Source organism: Bidens hawaiensis, unplaced genomic scaffold (assembly GCF_021521415.1).
Source record: "Bidens hawaiensis isolate Kalapana, Puna unplaced genomic scaffold, B.hawaiensis_p1.1 tig00003004_1, whole genome shotgun sequence".
Lineage (NCBI taxonomy): Eukaryota > Viridiplantae > Streptophyta > Magnoliopsida > Asterales > Asteraceae > Bidens > Bidens hawaiensis.
The window spans coordinates 1,443,697-1,463,367 of record NW_027491161.1 but is presented as its reverse complement, the minus strand read 5'-3'; the positions used below and the strand labels follow the sequence as shown (position 1 = coordinate 1,463,367).

At 33.4% G+C, this 19,671-nt stretch overlaps 2 protein-coding genes across 2 annotated transcripts; both read left to right on the top strand.

Annotated features, from left to right (window-relative positions):
• The first annotated feature begins 7,252 nt into the window (after nt 1–7,252).
• LOC143622014 (uncharacterized protein At4g06744-like) lies at nt 7,253–8,579 on the top strand. The gene has a single exon (XM_077093271.1). It carries the CDS (start codon nt 7,387–7,389, stop codon nt 8,572–8,574), a length of 1,188 nt encoding a protein of 395 aa, XP_076949386.1. The 5' UTR covers nt 7,253–7,386; the 3' UTR covers nt 8,575–8,579.
• A 4,546-nt stretch (nt 8,580–13,125) lies between these two features.
• LOC143622013 (uncharacterized) lies at nt 13,126–14,874 on the top strand. The gene is made up of 5 exons (XM_077093270.1): nt 13,126–13,182; nt 13,247–13,339; nt 14,392–14,476; nt 14,574–14,707; nt 14,785–14,874. Exons 1-5 carry the CDS (start codon nt 13,180–13,182, stop codon nt 14,854–14,856), a joined length of 387 nt encoding a protein of 128 aa, XP_076949385.1. The 5' UTR covers nt 13,126–13,179; the 3' UTR covers nt 14,857–14,874.
• Nucleotides 14,875–19,671: the final 4,797 nt, after the last annotated feature.

Sequence of the window (19,671 nt, the reverse complement as noted above, 5' to 3'; positions counted from 1 at the left end):
AAGTTCAATTATTAGGGCTATATCTATAATTACATGTTAAAGTTAATCTATTTGGCTGTGCTTTTTCCTTCTTTTATCAAAGTGAATTCGCTATCCCATTCTATTAAGTTATGTTTTGTTGGTGGTTTGTATTTTTGTTTTACTTTATTTCATTTTAAGGTATGTATTATACACATTAAATGCTTATCTTATTGGGTTTAAAAAATCGGTACTCTTAAAATATCAATATTCATGTTGATTTTATTTCTAATATTAGAATGTTATCGATAAGATAAGCAGTCTTACATTGCTTATTTGATATTTTAAACTAATTATTCAAATAACAGATATGCGGAGGCTAAATCCGGATATGTGAGACAATCTCATCATCTGTTCATATTTTCATGGTTATGATTAAATGTATTTTGTCATTTGTTTTCAATTTTCAAGACTTCTTTCATTAGTAAGTTATAGTATCAAACTATCAATTTTGTGATTTTATGGTTATGATTAAATATATTTTGTCATTTGCTTTCTATTTTCTAGACTTCTTTCATTAGTAAGTTATAGCATCAATTTTGTTGAGTTTTTTTTTTTATCAGAATAAGGGAGGAAGAAAAAGTATTTACTAAAATGGGTGATTTTAAAACCTATTTACTAAAATAGGTTTTCCTTCATAAATTTATCTTTTCTCACTCCCATTCTTATTGAGTGAAATGATTTATATTAAAAGATTTCTATATAAAAATAATAAAACTTTTATTCTTTTATATTTTATTTCATTTAAAACAAAAATATTCAAAATTATTCTTTATATTTTTGTTTATTTATTTATTAAAATCGATTAAAATAAAACTCTTCTGCTCGTTTTTTTTCATTGCTTTGTTATTGTTTTATTTCTTTTATTGTTTTCTTCGAGATTTTTAACTATTGTGCTCGTATTCTATTTTGTCATTGCTTTGTTATTGTTTTATTTATTTTATTGTTTTTTTCCGAAGTTATTTTTTTATATATATTAGGGGTATAACATGTTTATAAATGATAATTTAACTGTTTTATGCTAGAAAAAGAATACAAATTTTTGAGTTATTTTGTGAACAAAAAAGATGTTTAAAAGAAAAGGACAGAATGCATATGTTTAATGCTATACGAGTGTCAGTTTTTTATCGCTACTTGCACGAACCGAATCAATTTTGATTGAAGATCAATACCAATACCAATACAGGTATCGACATTTGTTTTTATGGTTTTTGATGTTGTTTATAATTATATTTTCCAACATTTCGGTATAAACTTTGTTGAAACAAAGTTTTATTCAAAATATATTTTTTGTATATCGTAAGATTTACATGTGCAAGTACCATACCAATACCGATGGCAAACCAAACTATGTCCGACTAAATAATATCAGTACCAATATCGATATTAAATCCAACTCAATATTTAAACATTGTTGTATAAGAAAATAACTTTAAAAAATAGCAATAATAGAGTACTTAAACAACAAAGAGATTAAAAACCAAAAAATAGTCTTTGTCTTCATTCGATTTGATTTAAAAAAAAAAGATACATAAAAAAATGAATAGAAGTTGTTCTTTATATTTCACCCAAGTTTCACTCGTTGTCTCTGATCTTCAAAATTGATCTTTTTTGTCATTTACGTTTCAAAATCCTTCAGCCTAACCTGGTTAGATTTTCTCGTTAAGTCAGATCATATGCCTTGCACACGAGAGCAATTTAGTCATTTTACCTATTTAATTAAAAATGTTTTAATAAGTAAAAAAAAAACATCTCTCTCTTTCTCTCTCTCTCTCTCTCTCTCATCTGCATCACCCCCAACCCCACACCACCACTGCCACAAACAAACCCACCGCCGCCTGAAACAACCATCGCCGTGAAATACGATGTGGCCGGAAGACCGTGAACAATGGGTAATTAAGTATTAGGAGTAACCTATCGAATCCATATCCCATTAGAAACTCCGACATCGTCGCCGGTAACGGCTGTAGACTGGAGCCTGCTCCGTCTTCGTAACATAGCTCGAATCCTCTATCTACGCCGCCGCCACGTAGGAAGATTACCGGATTAAAGGGTGCCAGTCGTCGTTGTTCCGACGGCGGCGACGGCGAGACGTTAAATCTGAACGATTACCGGATTACACTCCCGACGACTTGCAGGTTTCCGGCCAAACAAGAAGCAATCGAAACCATCCGCCACCGCTGTGAAACCACCACCACCCCTTTTCATTTTATTCGGGGAAGGTACGCCCGTCGTAACTTAACTCGCCATTGCCTGTAGATTTGTTTCGTGTTTACCCAGAAACGGCGCCGGAGAAGATGAAACGGAGTGAGGCGGCGGTTCATTTCGAAACAAATCTCATATCTGGAGATGTATTTTGTGCCGATCTGTTGTTTCAACTAAATGTTTTCATATTAACTCCCCTTCTCCTCGCCGGAAAAATCAAAGGGCGGTGGTGGTGCCATGGTGGTTTCATGATCTGCTGTTGTTCCTAATTGTGTTAGAGAGAGAGAGAGAAAGAGAGAGAGAGATGAGGGGGAAGAAGATGGTAGGTGGGTATTTTAAAGATATTAAAAAATAATAATAAATAGGTAAAGATCAAATTGCCCTCATATCCAAGGCACATGATTTGACTTAACGAGAAAATCTAACCGGATTAGACAAAAAAGACAAACGATGAAGGATTTTGAAACGTAAAAGACAAAAAAGATTAATTTTAAAGATCAGAGACAACAAGTGAAATTTGGATGAAAGATAAAGGACAATTTCTGTAATTTTGTCAAATGAATATAAGAAACTGTTTCAAAACATATTTTTTTTAATATTTTTATTTTGAATGAAGTGAAAAACAAAAAGTAAAAAGTTTTATTATTTCTATTTCATTTTCTTTTCTATGCTTTTTATGTAGAATTTTTAATAAGAAATATTTTACTAAATAAGATTAAGAGTGATAAAATATAAGTTTATAAAGAAAAACATATTTTAATAAATACTTTTTAAATTAAATACTTTTTTACCCTCTCCATTTTGGTAAAAAAAACTCTAATTTTGTGATTTACAGGGTCAATCGGACCAGTTCAGATTGACTCACAATTTTCATTTTTAACCATTTTATACACCTTTTTATATATAGTTAGAGTTATTAAAAAACAATATTATTACAATAATATTCTAAATCCTTTTAATCAATTATTATTTGCAGTTGATTTTTATGGAATTTTTTACATTCAATTTTGAGGATGAAATTGTTGACGATACGAAACCTGATGTGTTTTAAGCAGGTTTTATGCTCTTTTGTTGAATTGAAATTCAATTTTTTTACAGTGTACTGCGTAGACATCATGGGTAAAGTTTGGTACAAGTCAGTTGTCGTATTTATTAGCAAGGGATGAAACCATTCAATTTGAATTTTCTTTTTCTTTAATTTGTGTTAAAGTTGACTTATGTTCATTAAGTTAAATAGATCATATGGTGAGTACCGCTATTATGCTATATTGGCGATGTATATAGGTGTTTGTTTGAGCTTTTAGAATTGTTTTTTTGTTGATTTGTTTTTTAAAAAGCAAAAGACACTTTTAAAAGACTTTAATTTGAAGTTTTTTGGAGAGCTTTTACAAACATTTTTTGCTTTTCAACAAACAAATAACAAATAAACAAGTTTTAAAAGCTCATCCAAACACCCTCTTAGAGATTTTAAAGCTGTTTAGGCCTTTAAAAGTGTGCCATTATCATTATTTTTTTTTGGGTACTTTTTAAAGAGACCTGCCATTATCTGAATTTTAAAACGCATGTAATACGTTATTTCAAGAAATATTCATTTTTGTTTTTTCATAGTTGTTTAGGCTATGCGTTGTCGTCCCGCGAACCACGGCGCAAAGAGGTTGAGCCACGTAGATGGTACACACCACAATCGCATCCCCTGAGCCGCGACACGAACGGAGTCTCGTGAGCCGGCATGAGCATGGGCGCAGTGGGTGAAGTTGACTGCTTGTTTTTTTCTTTTTCTTTTTAATCCCTTCAGACAAAGGTTAGTTTTATGAAGAAGGAGGTGGTGTCAAGGTGACAGAGCTCACATGGTGACGGATAGTGCGGTGGCTGGTGGGAGAGGTTTTTCGATGGCAGGTGTTGTGATGGTGGTTTTCTGGTGACAGGTGGTGATGGTGGATGAAGAGAGAGAAAGAAAGAGTTATTATTTCTATATATATATATTAGGATAATAACCCGTGTTACACACGAGTGAAAAACATATCAAGAAAAAATATAAAATATAAAAAACGTATTCAATCAACACAAATATTTGACATAAGTTTTTTACCAGCAGATATTACAAAAGATGTTAAACTATGCCTATAACATAAAAAGAAAAACACCTTGTAAATAAATAATTAAGTAAATAAAGAATACTATAACATAAATAAACAATTATACCTGAAAAAAATAAACAAACACATTAGTAACAGATTTTGTAATATTATTTGAAAACTAAGCTTACAAATACATACCAGGTTTAAACTTATATTTTCACCCATGTAGAGTTTTCGTTCAAAAACCTTTTGAAACAAAAAATTTCGGTTATAGATGAGGCGAAGAATCTGGTTATAAACGTTAGGGAGCGTTATGATTTTTGAATGACGCATGTGCCTTTTAAAGAAGAAACGATGAACAATTTAAACATAGTAAATTTAATAAGTTTTTTAATTCTAACAATAATTAGAATAATTAATATCATAATCACATTAATAAGTTACAAAAATAATATCATTGATTAAAATTTATTGTGAATATGTAGAAAATAGATTTATGAAAGGTTGATGAGATGGAAGCCTATGTGGACAACTTAGGTGAAGGACATGTGGACAAAATTGTGTTGCTTTAATTTATTAGTTATATGTAAAAAACATATTCAATCAACACAAATATTTGACATAAGTTTTTTACCAGTAGATATTACAAAAAATGTTAAACTATACCTATAACATAAAAAGAAAAACACCTTATAAATAAATAATTCAGTAAATAAAGAATAATATAACATAAATAAACCATTATACCAGAAAAAAATAAAAAAACACATTACTAAGAGATTTTGTAATATTATTTGAAAACTAAGCTTACAAATACATATCAGGTTTAAACTTATATTTTCACCCGTGTAGAGTTTTCGTTCAAAAACCTTTTGAAACAAAAAATTTCGGTTATAGATGAGGCGAAGAATCTAGTTATAAACGTTGCGGAGCCTTATGATTTTTGAACAAAGCATGTGCCTTTTAAAGAAGAAACGATAAACAATTTAAACCTAGTAAATTTAATAAGTTTTTTAATTCTAACAATAATTAGAATAATTAATATCATAATCACATTAATAAGTTACAAAAATATAAAAGTCAATATCATTTATTTAAATTTTATTGTGAATATGTAAAATAGATTTATGGAAGGTTGATGAGATGAAAACACCTATGTGGACAACTTAGGTGAAGGATATGTGGAAAAAATTGTTTTGCTTTAATATATTTGTTAGATGTAAAAAACATATTCAATCAACACAAATATTTGACATAAGTTTTTTACCAGTGGATATTACAAAAGATATTAAACTATGCCTGTAACATAAAAAGAAAAACACCTTATAAATAAATAATTAAGTAAATAAAGAATAATATAACATAAATAAACCATTATACCTGAAAAAAATAAAAAAACACATTAGTAACAGATTTTGTAATATTATTTGAAAACTAAGCTTACAAATACATACCAGGTTTAAACTTATATTTTCACCCGTGCAGAGTTTTCGTTCAAAAACCTTTTGAAACAAAAAATTTCGGTTATAAATGAGGCGAAGAATCTGGTTATAAACGTTGGGAAGCGTTATGATTTTTGAACGAAGCATGTGCCTTTTAAAGAAGAAACGATAAACAATTTAAACCTAGTAAATTTAATAAGTTTTTTAATTCTAACAATAATTAGAATAATTAATATCATAATTACATTAATAAGTTACAAAAATATAAAAGTCAATATCATTGATTAAAATTTTATTATGAATATGTAGAAAGTAGATTTATGGAAGGTTGATGAGATGGAAGCTTATGTGGACAACTTAGGTGAATGACACGTGAACAAAATTGTGTTGTTTTAATATATTAGTTAAATTAGATTAGATTGTATTTAAATTTAGATATATGTATATGTGTATTTATATTCGTTAAGTTTAATTATTAAAATGTTTTATAATAAAATGGGTAAAATGACAAATTTAAAATTAGTATATAAGTTTTATCTTTGTTATAAAAAATTATCAATTAATATATATTCTTGTTTCAAATTAAAAAAAAATCAGAAAATTTGCTGAAGTCACCGTTCGCTTGAACCACAACAGGCTCAGGCGGCCTCAGCAATGGTTTCAACGAGTGTCTAGTCAGCACTGCATAACACAATATTATTGGATAAATTCAGAGTCCGACTTCAGCGACAACACACAACCTTATGTTGTAGACTAATTATTAATTTCTTTTATTGAGTTAAAAATTAATCTTATTAATATAACCTTAATACATCACAAGAGCAAAAATCCAAACTAAATCTTTATTACTAAATAAAAATAGTTTGTGTATATATATAGTTGAATCATAAAATTTATTAAACGTTTTGTAAAGAATATTAACTATTACACAATAACAGCCCGTTTATGAAAAAATTATATTAACACTTTCACCAATTGTATAGTATTATTATTTATGTAATACTTTAATACTTTATCTAACTTTTACATTATTATTTAATTACATTTACATGCATGTGTATTATACAGGTCATTAAGCTAGTATTGAATGTAGCACAACCCAACATATATTATAAAATCTTCTTTTGTCACATGTTTTACATAAGAGTTAGTTATAGTAAAGATTGCATCAACGTCAATTAATAATAACCAGGAGAGAAATACTAATCCATCCCCCCCCCCCCCCCTCCTCTCTCTCTCTCTCTCTCTCTCTCTCTCTCTCAATAAGGCTTTTTCAAGTGTGTCATGACATCAACTTGGCGTCATTTGAATTCCACCATTTCCATTCACTTCCATTGGTGGAGTTCATCAACCCCATTGACAATTAAAAATACAAATAGAATACCAACAAATCATAAGCCCTTTTAAACCATCACCTTTTTCTTCTGTTTCTCTCCTTTTCAAAGTGGATGACAAATAACACCAACAAATGAACCAATCATATTTTGTCCATCATCTTTCCATAAACTAGATGACTATTAACCTTAAAACAAAGAGAAAGTGGCCGGTCTCTTCAAATCACTAGTATTTAGTGGCTACATTGATCAAGTTCTATATACATTTCCTCATTCTTGCATTTGAGCTCAAAAGAACTCGAAGATAATATGCAAATGATCAACCTTTTCGTTTTCAAGCTCGTAGTTATCCTCACCGGTTTCCATCTTAGCAAAACTCTTGGTGAGCTATCATCTATTGCTGTTGGAAACCCTCTTGAAGGACTAGTTTTCATCGACCAACGACTATCTGTAGTGTACCCGTTGATACAAACTTTCAAGAATAGCATAACATCTGACCCCCTCAATATCACTAGTTCTTGGGTGGGGTCAGATATATGTAGTTACAAAGGGTTTTATTGTGACAACCCTCCTGAAAACAAAACCGCAATAACGCTTGCCTCCATTGACTTCAACGGATTCCAACTCACGGCTCCGAGTCTTGACGGCTTCATTGACCAGTTACCCGACCTCGCACTCTTCCACGCCAACTCAAACTTCTTCTCAGGTACCATTTCACCAAATATCGCAAAACTTCCATACCTTTACGAGTTAGACATAAGCAACAACTTATTTACCGGACCATTTCCCAGCGCGATACTCGCAATGAACACTTTATCATTTCTCGATATCCGATTCAACCTCTTTACGGGTTCCATCCCACCCCAACTCTTCACAAAAGACCTAGACATCTTGTTCCTAAACAACAACAACTTCATCCAACAACTAGCCGAAATCCTCGGAAACTCCCATCTTTTTTACCTTACCTTAGCCAACAACAAATTCTCCGGACCAATACCTCATTCCATCGCTAAATACTTTTCGGGTATATCCGAGGTTTTGCTACTAAACAACATGTTGAGTGGCTGCCTCCCATACGAGCTCGGTTTCTTGACCGAAACAGTGGTTTTCGACGCTGGGAACAACCTCTTAACAGGTCCATTACCATTTTCCTTAGGGTGTTTAAAGAAGGCTGAAGTGGTTAACTTTGCTGGGAACTTGTTACACGGTGGTGTGCCTGAGGTGGTGTGTGCCATGGGCAATCTGGCTAACTTGTCTTTGTCTAATAACTATTTTGTAAGTGTTGGTCCGATATGCAGAGGTTTGATTAAGAAAGGGGTGCTTGATGTCAGGAACAACTGTATAATGGGGCAGCCAGATCAGAGACCGGTGGAGGAGTGTTCAGCATTCTTTGCAAAACCGCGGTACTGTTCGTATAGGCAGACGTATCGGTACCTTCCTTGTTGGTCATCGCATTTCAGTGGTTCTCCTATGGGTCTGTCGCCAGCTCCCATTTAATGTATTATTTTTTGTTTCTTATTAAAGGCTTGTTAAGTGTGCTGCCAAACTAATATGTCATCCTTTATAGCATTTTATTACTTGAAGCTCGATCGGTGTACTTAAATTTTTACTAAAAGTGAGTTACTTTAATTTTTAATATGTTAAGGTATCACTTCTTGTATTTCCCCTGGCTTATTGTCTTTGAAATAGAAGTGATCAACGCTAGTTGTTGAGTGGTGAGTCCTAATAGTTGTTTGGTTGGTAAGAATCCATGGGCTTGGGATTTGAATTTAAAATTCATTCGTTTATGATGCTTGGTTGGTTAAGAGAAGGAATTGAAATTTCATTTGATTTTCAGGGCTAGCTTCAAATAAGAAGTTTGGTTTTCGTATGAAAACTAAGAAGAAGGGTAATTTGGTCAATCACATATAAATCAAAAAACCCACTTACATTCATCATCTCCACTCACCTCCTACATCTCAAAACCCTAATCTTAAAAACCCATCATTCCACCATCCACCACCAACGTTCTACCGCCCACCACAACCACCACGTCTTACCGTCGACGGAGACCTGCATATCACCAGTCAGCAACCTGATGGCACCATTGTCTTTACCTGCCACCATTGTTTTCATATCTGAACCATTTCAGGCTACAATTAAACTCCGATTTAACACCGAAAACATAGATGAAATTCAGATAAAAGGCCTAATCTTTGACGAACACCATCCAGATCTGTCACCTAGCCGGGAAATCGTGACTTACCACTTTCCGGAAAAAAATGTGGTGCTGCTTCCGGCGAACTCGTCCGGTGATTGTCAGTGGTTTCTGCTAAAAATTGTTTATCCGGGATGAAATCGCTAGTGGCAGTGGAAGACACAAAGATTCCGGCATGGTGGCGGTGGTTTCAAGTTGCATTTATCAATTAATCTCCGATGATGACACGAGATTCCGGTGAGATACTAGTTGATGTGTCAAGATTTTCCGACGATGACAAGGAGATTCCGGCAAGAGACTGGTGGTTGTGGTGGTGCTCAGTTCCTTTGTTAAAAACACAATGAATGAAATAACAAAACACAATGATATTACACAATGAAAAAACATTATAAAATAACACAATGGAAAAAAAACACTATGCTAAAATATAATTTGGTAAAACACACCATGAAGAAAAAACACAATAAATATAAAAACACAATGATCATAAAAACACAATTTCTAAAACACAATATTCATAAAAACACAATGTGTAAAACACAATAAACAAAAAAAAACACAATGTATAAAACTCACTATTTTTTTTAAAAAGTTTTGTATAGCAATATGATATTCATCTTCAAGATAAAAAAATGCTCGTTATTATAGTGATTTTTTTTTTCAAAAGACGGTATCGTATAAAGAACTTATGGACGTTTTAAAATGATGGGGTAATTGACATATGTCTCACTGCCTTGCATATGGAGAAAAAGTCAACAATATGTGTTATTCCTTTTATGTCATTCCCTTTATTTTATCTTTAGTTTTTTCTCAATCTAATCTCAACCCTTCAAACTCAAAATCAATGGTGTAGATTACTTTCTATCCTTCATATAAATATCAGGGGGCGTTTGGTTCGTGGAATTCGTCAGAATTGGAATTGGATGTTGAATTGGAGTTGGAAGATTCCATTAAAAACCCATGATGTGTTTGGTAGTTATATTAATTTATGGAATTGGAATCTAATTTACATTAAATGACAAAATTACCCTTTAGAATTAAATAATATAAATAAGAATTCTAACTCAAATTGTCCCCTCCTCATTTGGATCAGCACGAATTCAATAACCATTTCCTCCTATGTGTGCATACGCCGATTAGCATAATGTCGGAACAACCGCAACATCTCTGGTGTTTCTTGCTTCTCGTAACCGGAATTTTATCAAGTAACGGTGCGACACCGGAACTGAAACACAAGTCATAACGTCGGAACAACCGCAACATCTCCGGTGTTTCTTGCTTCTCGTAACCGGAATTTTATCAAGTAACGGTGCGACACCGGAACTGAAACACAAGTCATAACGTCGGAACAACCGCAACATCTCCGGTGTTTCTTGCTTCCAGATTCAAAATATTCTCCGACTTCAAATTGCGGTACACGATCCGAAACCAGTGGAGGTATTCAAGAGCCAAGAAAACCTCCGGAGCGAATCGCGAAGAACTTGATAAAATCGATTGGCGGCTTATAATGGCGGACCCGACGTAGGAGCTTGTGGTGGTGGAGGTGAAGAGACAGAGGAAAGGTTGGTGCGGCTTAACGGCTGAGAAGTTGAATCATATTTCCGGTGAGGATGAGAATGGAGGTTGGATGAAGGAGACAACCTTTTATTTGGGGCAAGGGTTATTTGGTAACTTACCTAACATTCCAAGATTTGTAAACTTTCCTTCCATTTATCAATGGATTCTGAATTCCCATATCTAAAAGGATTTGGTGGGATTTTAATTAAATTCCAACTCCAACCATTAACAAACCAAACATGCCAAGAAATAGAATTTAAATTCCAATTCCATCAAAATTCCTTGAATTCCTACCAACCAAACATGCCCTCATACTTCTTATTTTAACTTGACCCTTGATTTCCAACCAAATGTCCGTCAATGGAATTCACAATCCTTCCATAAGTTCAAGGAATGTTTAGAAAAACTATAAAATGTTTCTAACATTAGCAAGATGTAGAAATTGTTGGAACTCAGCTTGGGACGGATTTTGGGTTGGAACAGGTTCCGGGTCAGAGCGGAACCCATTTTGACCCGAACCTGTTCCGACCTGAAACGAGTTCTTACCCTACCCGTTTCGACCCAAAATATGTTTCGACGTGTATACATTAGACACAATTCATAAAGATATTGAGAGGCCCGTATTATCTATTGGGCCAGTCAATTTTTACTTTAAAATCTCCCTAAAGTTCGTATGAACCAAGCATATAAAAGCCTCGCATCTTCATAAGACATAATGTTCCGACACAAACCTTGTGCAGACCCGAAACTCGTTCAAATCCGAAACCCACAGAAACTCATTTTGTTCTTACTTGTTCCACCCAAAACGCATTCCGACCAGAAACCCAGTCCCAAGAAGAAACCCGTTCCGATCCGAAACCTGTTCCAACATGAATATATTAGACACAATGCATAAAGATATTGAGAGGCCCAAATTTCTGTTGGGCTTGTCAATTTATACTTCAAAATCTCCCTAAAGTTCTTAAAAACCTAGCATATAAAACCATCGCATCTTCATTAGACACAATGTTCCCCACTCGAAACCCGTTTCAGCCCAAACCCATTCTAACCCGAACCTGTTCCGACGCCAATACACTAGACACAACACGTACAGATATTGATAGGCCCAAATTACCTATTAGGCCCGTCAATTTTTACTTCAGAATCTCACTTAAGTTCTTATAAAAGCCTTGCATCTTTATTAGACATGATGTTCCAAAACCCACTAAGAACTGATGCCGTTTTGACCCGAACCCATTAGAACTGTTGGAGCAAGAGTAGAATAGACAATTCGTTAGGGGCCGAATTACCTGTTGGGGCCGTCAATATTGTGTACAAAATCTCTCTAAAGCTGTGAAAACCTAGCGAGTAAAGTGCCATTTTCATCCTTGTGGTTTGGCAAATAATGCGAATTTAGTCCAAAAAGTTTATTTTTTTGCATATGGACCCTTCACGTTTCCCAATTCTTGCCAATTACGTCCAAATCATTAACTCCGTTAAATTGAATCGTTAACTCAGGGGTAGACATGTCTTTTCACTTTTTCTTTATTACATGAGTACAGTGCCAAAATCATTCCTGAAGTTTGGTCACATTTGCTAATTTCGTCCAAAAATATTTTTTTTGCAATTAGACCCTCGATGCTTCCCAATTGTTGTCAATTTCGTCAAATTTGTTAACTCTGTCTAAATTTAACGCCAACTCAGATGTGTTACTGTCCTTTTACGTATTTGTTTGCATTGTTATTATTATTACGCTGACGTAAACCCCTTATATGACTAAAAATAAAGAAGAATAAACAAACGGATAATATATTGGATTCAAACATAGGAATCGTGAAATGTTATATATGTCATCAAACAAACACATAATAATAATAATAATAATAATAATAATAATAATAATAATAATAATAATAATAATGTAAACAAACATGTAAAAGGACAGTAACACCCATAAGTTAACGTTTAATTTAGACCGAGTTAACAATTTGGACGAAATTGGCCACGGTTGGAAAAAAGCGAGGGTCTACTTGCGAAAAAAAAATATTTTTGGACGAAATTCGCAAATATGACCAAACCTCATGGACGATTTTGGCACTTTACTCATATAATAAAGAAATAGTGAAAAGACATGTCTACCTCTGACTTAACGATTAAATTTAAGGAGGTTAGTGATTTGGATGTAATTGGCAAAAAATTAAGAAACGTGAAGGGCCTATATACAAAAAATAAACTTTTTAGACTAAATTCACATTATTTACCAAACCATAAGGACGAAAATGACACTTTACTCAAACCTAGAGTATAAAAAGTAACAAGCTGACGGCGGGCCGCCTCTGTAGTCGTAACCCTAGAAGGATTCCGGCGATATGGTAAGTTTCCGACCTCACTGTTCACTTTGATCACCGTCTCCCATATATATTCTTTTGTCAATAGACTTTTAAGAGAAGAAACGGTGGACGCAACAAGCATGGTCGTGGCCACGTGAAGTTTGTTCGCTGCTCCAATTGCGGCAAATGTTGCCCCAAGGTTTTATTTTTGTTCTATTTTATGCCTTAATCAGTCTTTTTTTGGTGATCTGTTTCTGTTTAATGTTTCATATTATTTTGAGACTTTGAGGGGCAAGTGCTTTTAGATTCTGTGTATTGTCTTTAGTTAAAAGTTAGCTATTTGCAAGAACTATTTATAAACAGAAGTTTACATTGATGAATTGAACCTGTACAAGCGGCGAAGATCGTCGCATTAGGGTTTGTTGACGACAATTGCAAGATGATAGTGGTAGGGATTCACAAGAGGAGATTGCGAGAGGTGGTTTTTGGGATTATGGTCTCATAAGAGAGGGGCAGAGAGTCGTGAAACCCAATCCGACAAATCCCCCCATTGGCGCTCTTCTTGCAATTGTTGCTTCTCTTGTGAGACTCTGATTGTGAAGCGATGGCACAAACCTTTTTTAATTGTCGCTGTCAATGCCATTTTTGCCGTTCTTTATTTCATCCTAATTCGCTTTTGTTTGTAATTGTTCTTCGCTTTAAGTATCGTGTATAATTGTTCTTGGCTTTAGGTTACATTATCATGGTATTTGTCTATTTGGTAATAACCGTGTTAGGCTTTAAAAACGATATTTCTGTGTTAGGCTTTAATAATGCTAATCCGCTTGTCTTCTAATTGTAAACACCTCCTTTTCTTTTAATTTTTAGACAGGGTAATTGAACAAATGTCTGCATGCTTAGGCACGGACTTTGGTACTTTTCTTATTCAGAATTCAGATATATGTTTTAAATATTCGAAATTTTAAATTTGGATGTTGAAATCAACAATATAAAATTTTTGGATATCTGAATTTGAACACCACAATTGTGCAAACATTTAATATCACTTGTTAGAAAAGAGTTTTATCAAGTATTCTAATTAATTTTTTTTGTCAATGGAGAAGCGTTTAAATTTTGTTTACCGTAAGTTCGGAGCCTGTTTTTATCATTAGAAGATTTTGTGTGATTGATTTATGCAAACAACTTTATTTATTTTTACCATTACCCAAAGGTGTTTGACTAACAGTCAAACCTTTTTATTGTTGACATCAGGACAAGGCTATCAAGAGATTCCTTGTGAGGAACATAGTGGAACAAGCTGCCGTTAGGGATGTTCAAGAAGCATGTGCTTTTGACCGTAAGTCTTGTTGTTATTCACTATAGCCACTGAATCTTTGGTTAGACGTCAATTTGAATATAATAATTAATGTTTATCATCTAATCTATTATTATAGAATACACCCTCCCCAAATTGTACTTGAAGATTCAACACTGTGTTTCCTGTGCAATTCACTCCAAAGTAGTTTGTGTCCGCTCACGGACCGATAGGAGGAACCGTGAGCCTCCAAAGCGATTCTCTCGCCCAAGGGTATTTATACTATACTTAGTATTATGATTTTCAGTTTTGTGGTTATTGAAATGTGCATATTTTTCTTAATGTTGTAGGATGATGGTTCTAAACATGGTCAAGGGGCCCAACCTGGTGGAGTTGCTGGACCAGCTCCTGTGCGCACTTGAAGTCTTTGTCTGCCGGCGATGATTGTGTTCTTTTTAGCTGTCTAGGCTTCTTTTGGCTCTTTGTTGTTGAATACTAGATCTTTTAAGCCATTATTCATAAGGTTTTTTGAAATGATTGCTTTATGCTGAATTTTGGTTTTAATATAGCTGGTAGTTTATATAATTGAACCTGTTAACATGATATGACTTGAGGAAAATGATAATATTTTTAATTTTGTTATGTAAGAGTTGGGTTCTATGGCATCCTTTTTGCTGGATGATTTTATTTTAATTTCAGTTAATAATCTGAATATCTGATATACTTAGCTTGTTGACATTGTTACAAAAGAGTCCGAAGGTTAAATGACCGTGACGTTTAAATACAGAAAACACAACTAGAAAGATGCTAGCAAAGTCGATACTAATTATAAGATGTAAAGGAAAGAAGCTAAACTTTATTTGTTGTTTCGGGCACAAATTACGGCCAAGCAGAGGAACCTAACATGTTAGAGAGAGCCCTTTCCGTAAACTGAACCAATTTAAATTCCCCTAGAAAAATTACAACTGGAAAATAAATGACCTACATCCTCTTCAATCGAACCACAGGAAAACCATTTTGAGAATGAACTGCCACACCTCTTTGAACGAGTATCTTAACGAGCAGAATCCGGTTTTAAAGCATAGTTCAAAGAAAACACTTCACCCTTAATAATAATGAGCATTCATATGTAAAAGAGTTAATTATATTAATGTTCATTTTGTAGATGTCATACCCCGACCAAAGACGGGGAACATATCGGGGCGTAACGACAGTATCTCAAATAATTAAAGCGACAATAATTATTTAATTTCATTAACATTAACAAGTACACAAGTTCAATAAACAAAACAAATACATCATACTTTTGTATTTTGAATAAATATCCTAAGGCAAAACTACTATCTTCGATCCTGAACAATATCAATTACTTGTACCTGTAGCATGTATAAAAATAAAGTTTGTCAACACGAATTTTAGTGAGAATACATAAGTTTTAGTTTTATACATATAGATAGATAAATCACAATTCATACGTAAATGTGAGCATTACAAATCTTATGAAAATGTGAACAATTAAATAGATGTGGACCCGTTCTTATTGATACAAATACAATGTATTTGGGTAAATGTAATAAACACACATAAACATATATTGAATTGCGTTTTGAATAGATGAGGTAATAAAACATGAGAAAAGTGAATAAGGTATACCTGCTACCTCCAAAATATAAAAAAAATATGGAAAAAGGGGTATGTAAACTCACATGAAATATAGAAGGCGGTAACAAGTTGTCGGTTTCGATCGGTTCGTTTAAACGGGTAAAATCATTTTAGTTTATATTTGTAACATCTCGGACTTTTTGTATTTATATTCATTTTTGTTTAAATCGATTTGGGAACGTTATTCGGATCTTTATTATTAATAAAATCAAACATTTATAAGTATTCATTGATGTATTTTCATTCCTACCCTTTATGTTGTTTAAACTTGACATTTCTTGCTTAAAAACTACTAAAATATCAAAAAATTAGCATGTTTAAAGCACAAGGACTAAAATCTGCCAAAAAACAAAGTTTCCCAACCCTTGGTCACGCCACGCCGCACGGTCAAGAGAGGTGTGGTGACCACGGGGAGCGGCCACAGGTCTGCACAGCTCATTATTGTTATTTTAACTCCCAGTTCGTATTTTGGTGCAAAATTGGTTATTTTTGTTGACTAAATCACATGATTTAAGCCCCAAAAAAACTAATCAAGACTAACTACATGTCCACATTCAATAACCCCTTCAACAAGAATAAATTTTGATGATTTCTAGTTGATTTAGTCATTAAAACAATATTCAGTTACTTAATCGAGCTTATTAACTAAAATTAACTTATGCTTGCCTATTCTATATAAACAAGGCATAAATTTTCTGCCAAACTCTTCTCAAAACCCTAAAAGTTGTTCTCCTAGCCGTCACCCGCCTTTCACTATCAAATTCTCCTTTTTTGCTTTATTACTCAAAGATACAAGCCTTGGTGTTTGACTTTGCCATAATACCGACCTTTGACTTTGTTTTTCTATCGATTCATACACTTTCCGGGTAAGTTGTTTACTGTAAATGGTTTATTATTATTCATTAGTCAATAACCATCAATCAATTTATGAGATTGAGGGGTATTGATGGGTCAATTTGACCCAAACCCATTTAAGGGTATATTGGTCAACAACTTTGACCAATCATTTTCTATTAAATCTGGTCGGAACCGAACTTCGGTCCAGAAGACTTTTATTTTTGTTTCGAGATTTTAAGGCTACTGACCAAAACCTGAATTCCGACTCGCTGTTTGGATTCTAGTCAGTACCAGCTCACTTAAACGTTAAATATCTCATAACCGGAGTTCTAGACATCCGTTTGGATCGACTTCGGCTGATATGTTCTTGGATTTAATCATAGTTTATTATCTATAAGTTTCAGGTCTGTTCGATTTATCTCATTCAACACGTTAAATGACGGTTCGTTCGTTTAATCGTGTTTTTATTCTTATTTCTCGCACACTCGCCTAAGCAATAAGGTGAGATGTCATTCCCCTTTTTATTTTACATTTTCAAACATTTTGGTGACATATGCGTATCTAATTCATATTTTTATGTTATATATACACAAACTCGCAAACGTAAATATTGTGCTTATTTCAATGAAATGCTAATTGCTATTTGTTTAAGTGTTTATTTTATCGCATTCGGAGAGGCCCATCTCACATTAAAGTATGATCATACGCCATCTTAGTAGCCAAAGCCCAATTCGAATGGCGATGGTCAACCGACAATCACATTTGTATGCTAGTCATAGTAGTCAATGCCAATTCGCAAGGCAACGGTCAATTGACACATTATTTGCTGAAGGTTTGATTGATTATTACTCACATTATTTTGTTTGCGCATTTATTATTTATCATTTATTATATACACATATATATATATATTATTAGTGTCGAAACTGGTGATCATCTCTATCAACATGTGTTGTTGACAAATCTCTGTTTATTTTCTACGCATATGCGGGTTACTAGTTGATTTGAAGCTAAGGTGAAGAACACGTAGAAAGAACTTAGACAATAAAATCAAGAAATATTTGCATTATTATTTTGTTATGGATTATTTGTTTCTTTAGGGTTATATTTGTCATGTTTGGAAACTTGTGCACTTGAATTGAAATTTGAAATAAATAAATTAATAGATATTGTCATATTTATGTATTATGATAGTACCTTATGAGCTGTAAATCAACGGTTTGCACCACGGCATTTCCGCCTTAGGTTGGGGTGTGATAATATTAAGCTAAAAAACATATTGTTAACTACAAGTATAAGGTTAAATAAATAAGTGTGTGTGTGTATACATGCGGAAAGTTGACATGAAAATTTTATTTGAGAGGCTATTCAGTTTGTTAAAGTGCTAATATTAGTTTTTTTATCTTATATGTATATATTTTAGATAATAATAATAAAGAATATAGAGAAAATGAAATAAAATAAAATGAGTAACAAAAAAAAAAAATCCGGTCCCCTAAGGGGCTCGAACCCAGGTCAATGAATGGTCAGAGCTTTAACAAACATTGCACTGGCCATACGAGCCAGTAACTCACTTGGTAGTTTCATGAAACAAATAATATAAATACAAGAAGCTAGACAACCACCAAACCATATAAACCCTAAATTGATTAAATCCCCAATTGATCTGGCACGTAAATGTGACCAAAAACCCACCCTTGTTCAATTTCCTGCAACGGACACGGATAAGAGGTGAACGGGAAACCAGGGTTTCAGCAAGAACTTAAATTCCAAGATGGCTACAAGCTATTTCTTAGTGTAACTGTGTTAGGGGTTTGATTTTAGATGCTAAGAGGAGCGTGTACGTCCATTTAATTGAATTATGGCTGATTATTTATAGGGTAACGATCCCAAGGTTGGTTTACGACAGTTTTAATGTGAAACTGATCAAATTGATTCGTTTCTTGCTGTCAATAGCTATTGTTTCCATATAGATTGTTAACGCATAGAAGGGCGAACTGTCAATTAAAACGAATCCCGGCAAATCAAGTCCGTGAAAGATGGTGGGGGGGGGGGGGGCTGTCGACACCGATGGGGAGAAGGGAGGGAAAAAGAAAGAAGAAAAAAAATATATTTTTAAACATTTTGCAAATTTGGTCCCTAAAGTTTGGGCTGTGTACAATGAGGGCAAAACTGGAGTTGAGGAGGCTAAAATGCATATTTCGATAGTTATAAATGAAAATTCATTAACAAACGAAAAACATAATACAATAAATAATATATGAAATGAAAATTTAAAACGAGTCGATTTTTGGTGCAAAAATTAACGGATGTTACAGTATTCTTAACTTTTGGAAATTTCGTCCCAAAATTTAGGAAAAACCATAACATAAAAGAAGAAAATAAGTGCCAAAGAAAACATTTAAAAAAAATAATAAATCAATTAAATAAATAAATAAATGTAAGGCCCCGTTACCGGTAACCCTACTTTCGTGTTGGATTTACTCATGAACACAGTTCTAAATATCAGAGTTATTTAAAACATTTACGCGGAATGTAAAACTTTCATAAAACATTACATAATTCATAATTGGTCTCAAAACATTCATTGTCTTTCACATTAAAGCATTAAAGTTAACACATCACAAGTCTTCAGATGCCAGACTCTCGTTCAGTGCCATGTGTCCCCTCAAGCGAGCTGCCTCATTCTACTCACCTGCGTGCATACTAAAAGTCAGCTACGCTGAGTGAGTTCTAGA

What these genes read in the sequence shown, in the direction of transcription:
- LOC143622013 (XM_077093270.1), top strand. An exon ending in GCGGCAAATGTTGCCCCAAG is followed by an intron (nt 13,340 to 14,391) that starts GTTTTATTTTTG and finishes TGTTGACATCAG; the next exon opens with GACAAGGCTATCAAGAGATT. An exon ending in AGAAGCATGTGCTTTTGACC is followed by an intron (nt 14,477 to 14,573) that starts GTAAGTCTTGTT and finishes CTATTATTATAG; the next exon opens with AATACACCCTCCCCAAATTG.
- LOC143622014 (XM_077093271.1), top strand. Translation starts at nt 7,387, where the DNA reads ATGCAAATGATCAACCTTTTCGTTTTCAAGCTCGTAGTTATCCTCACC.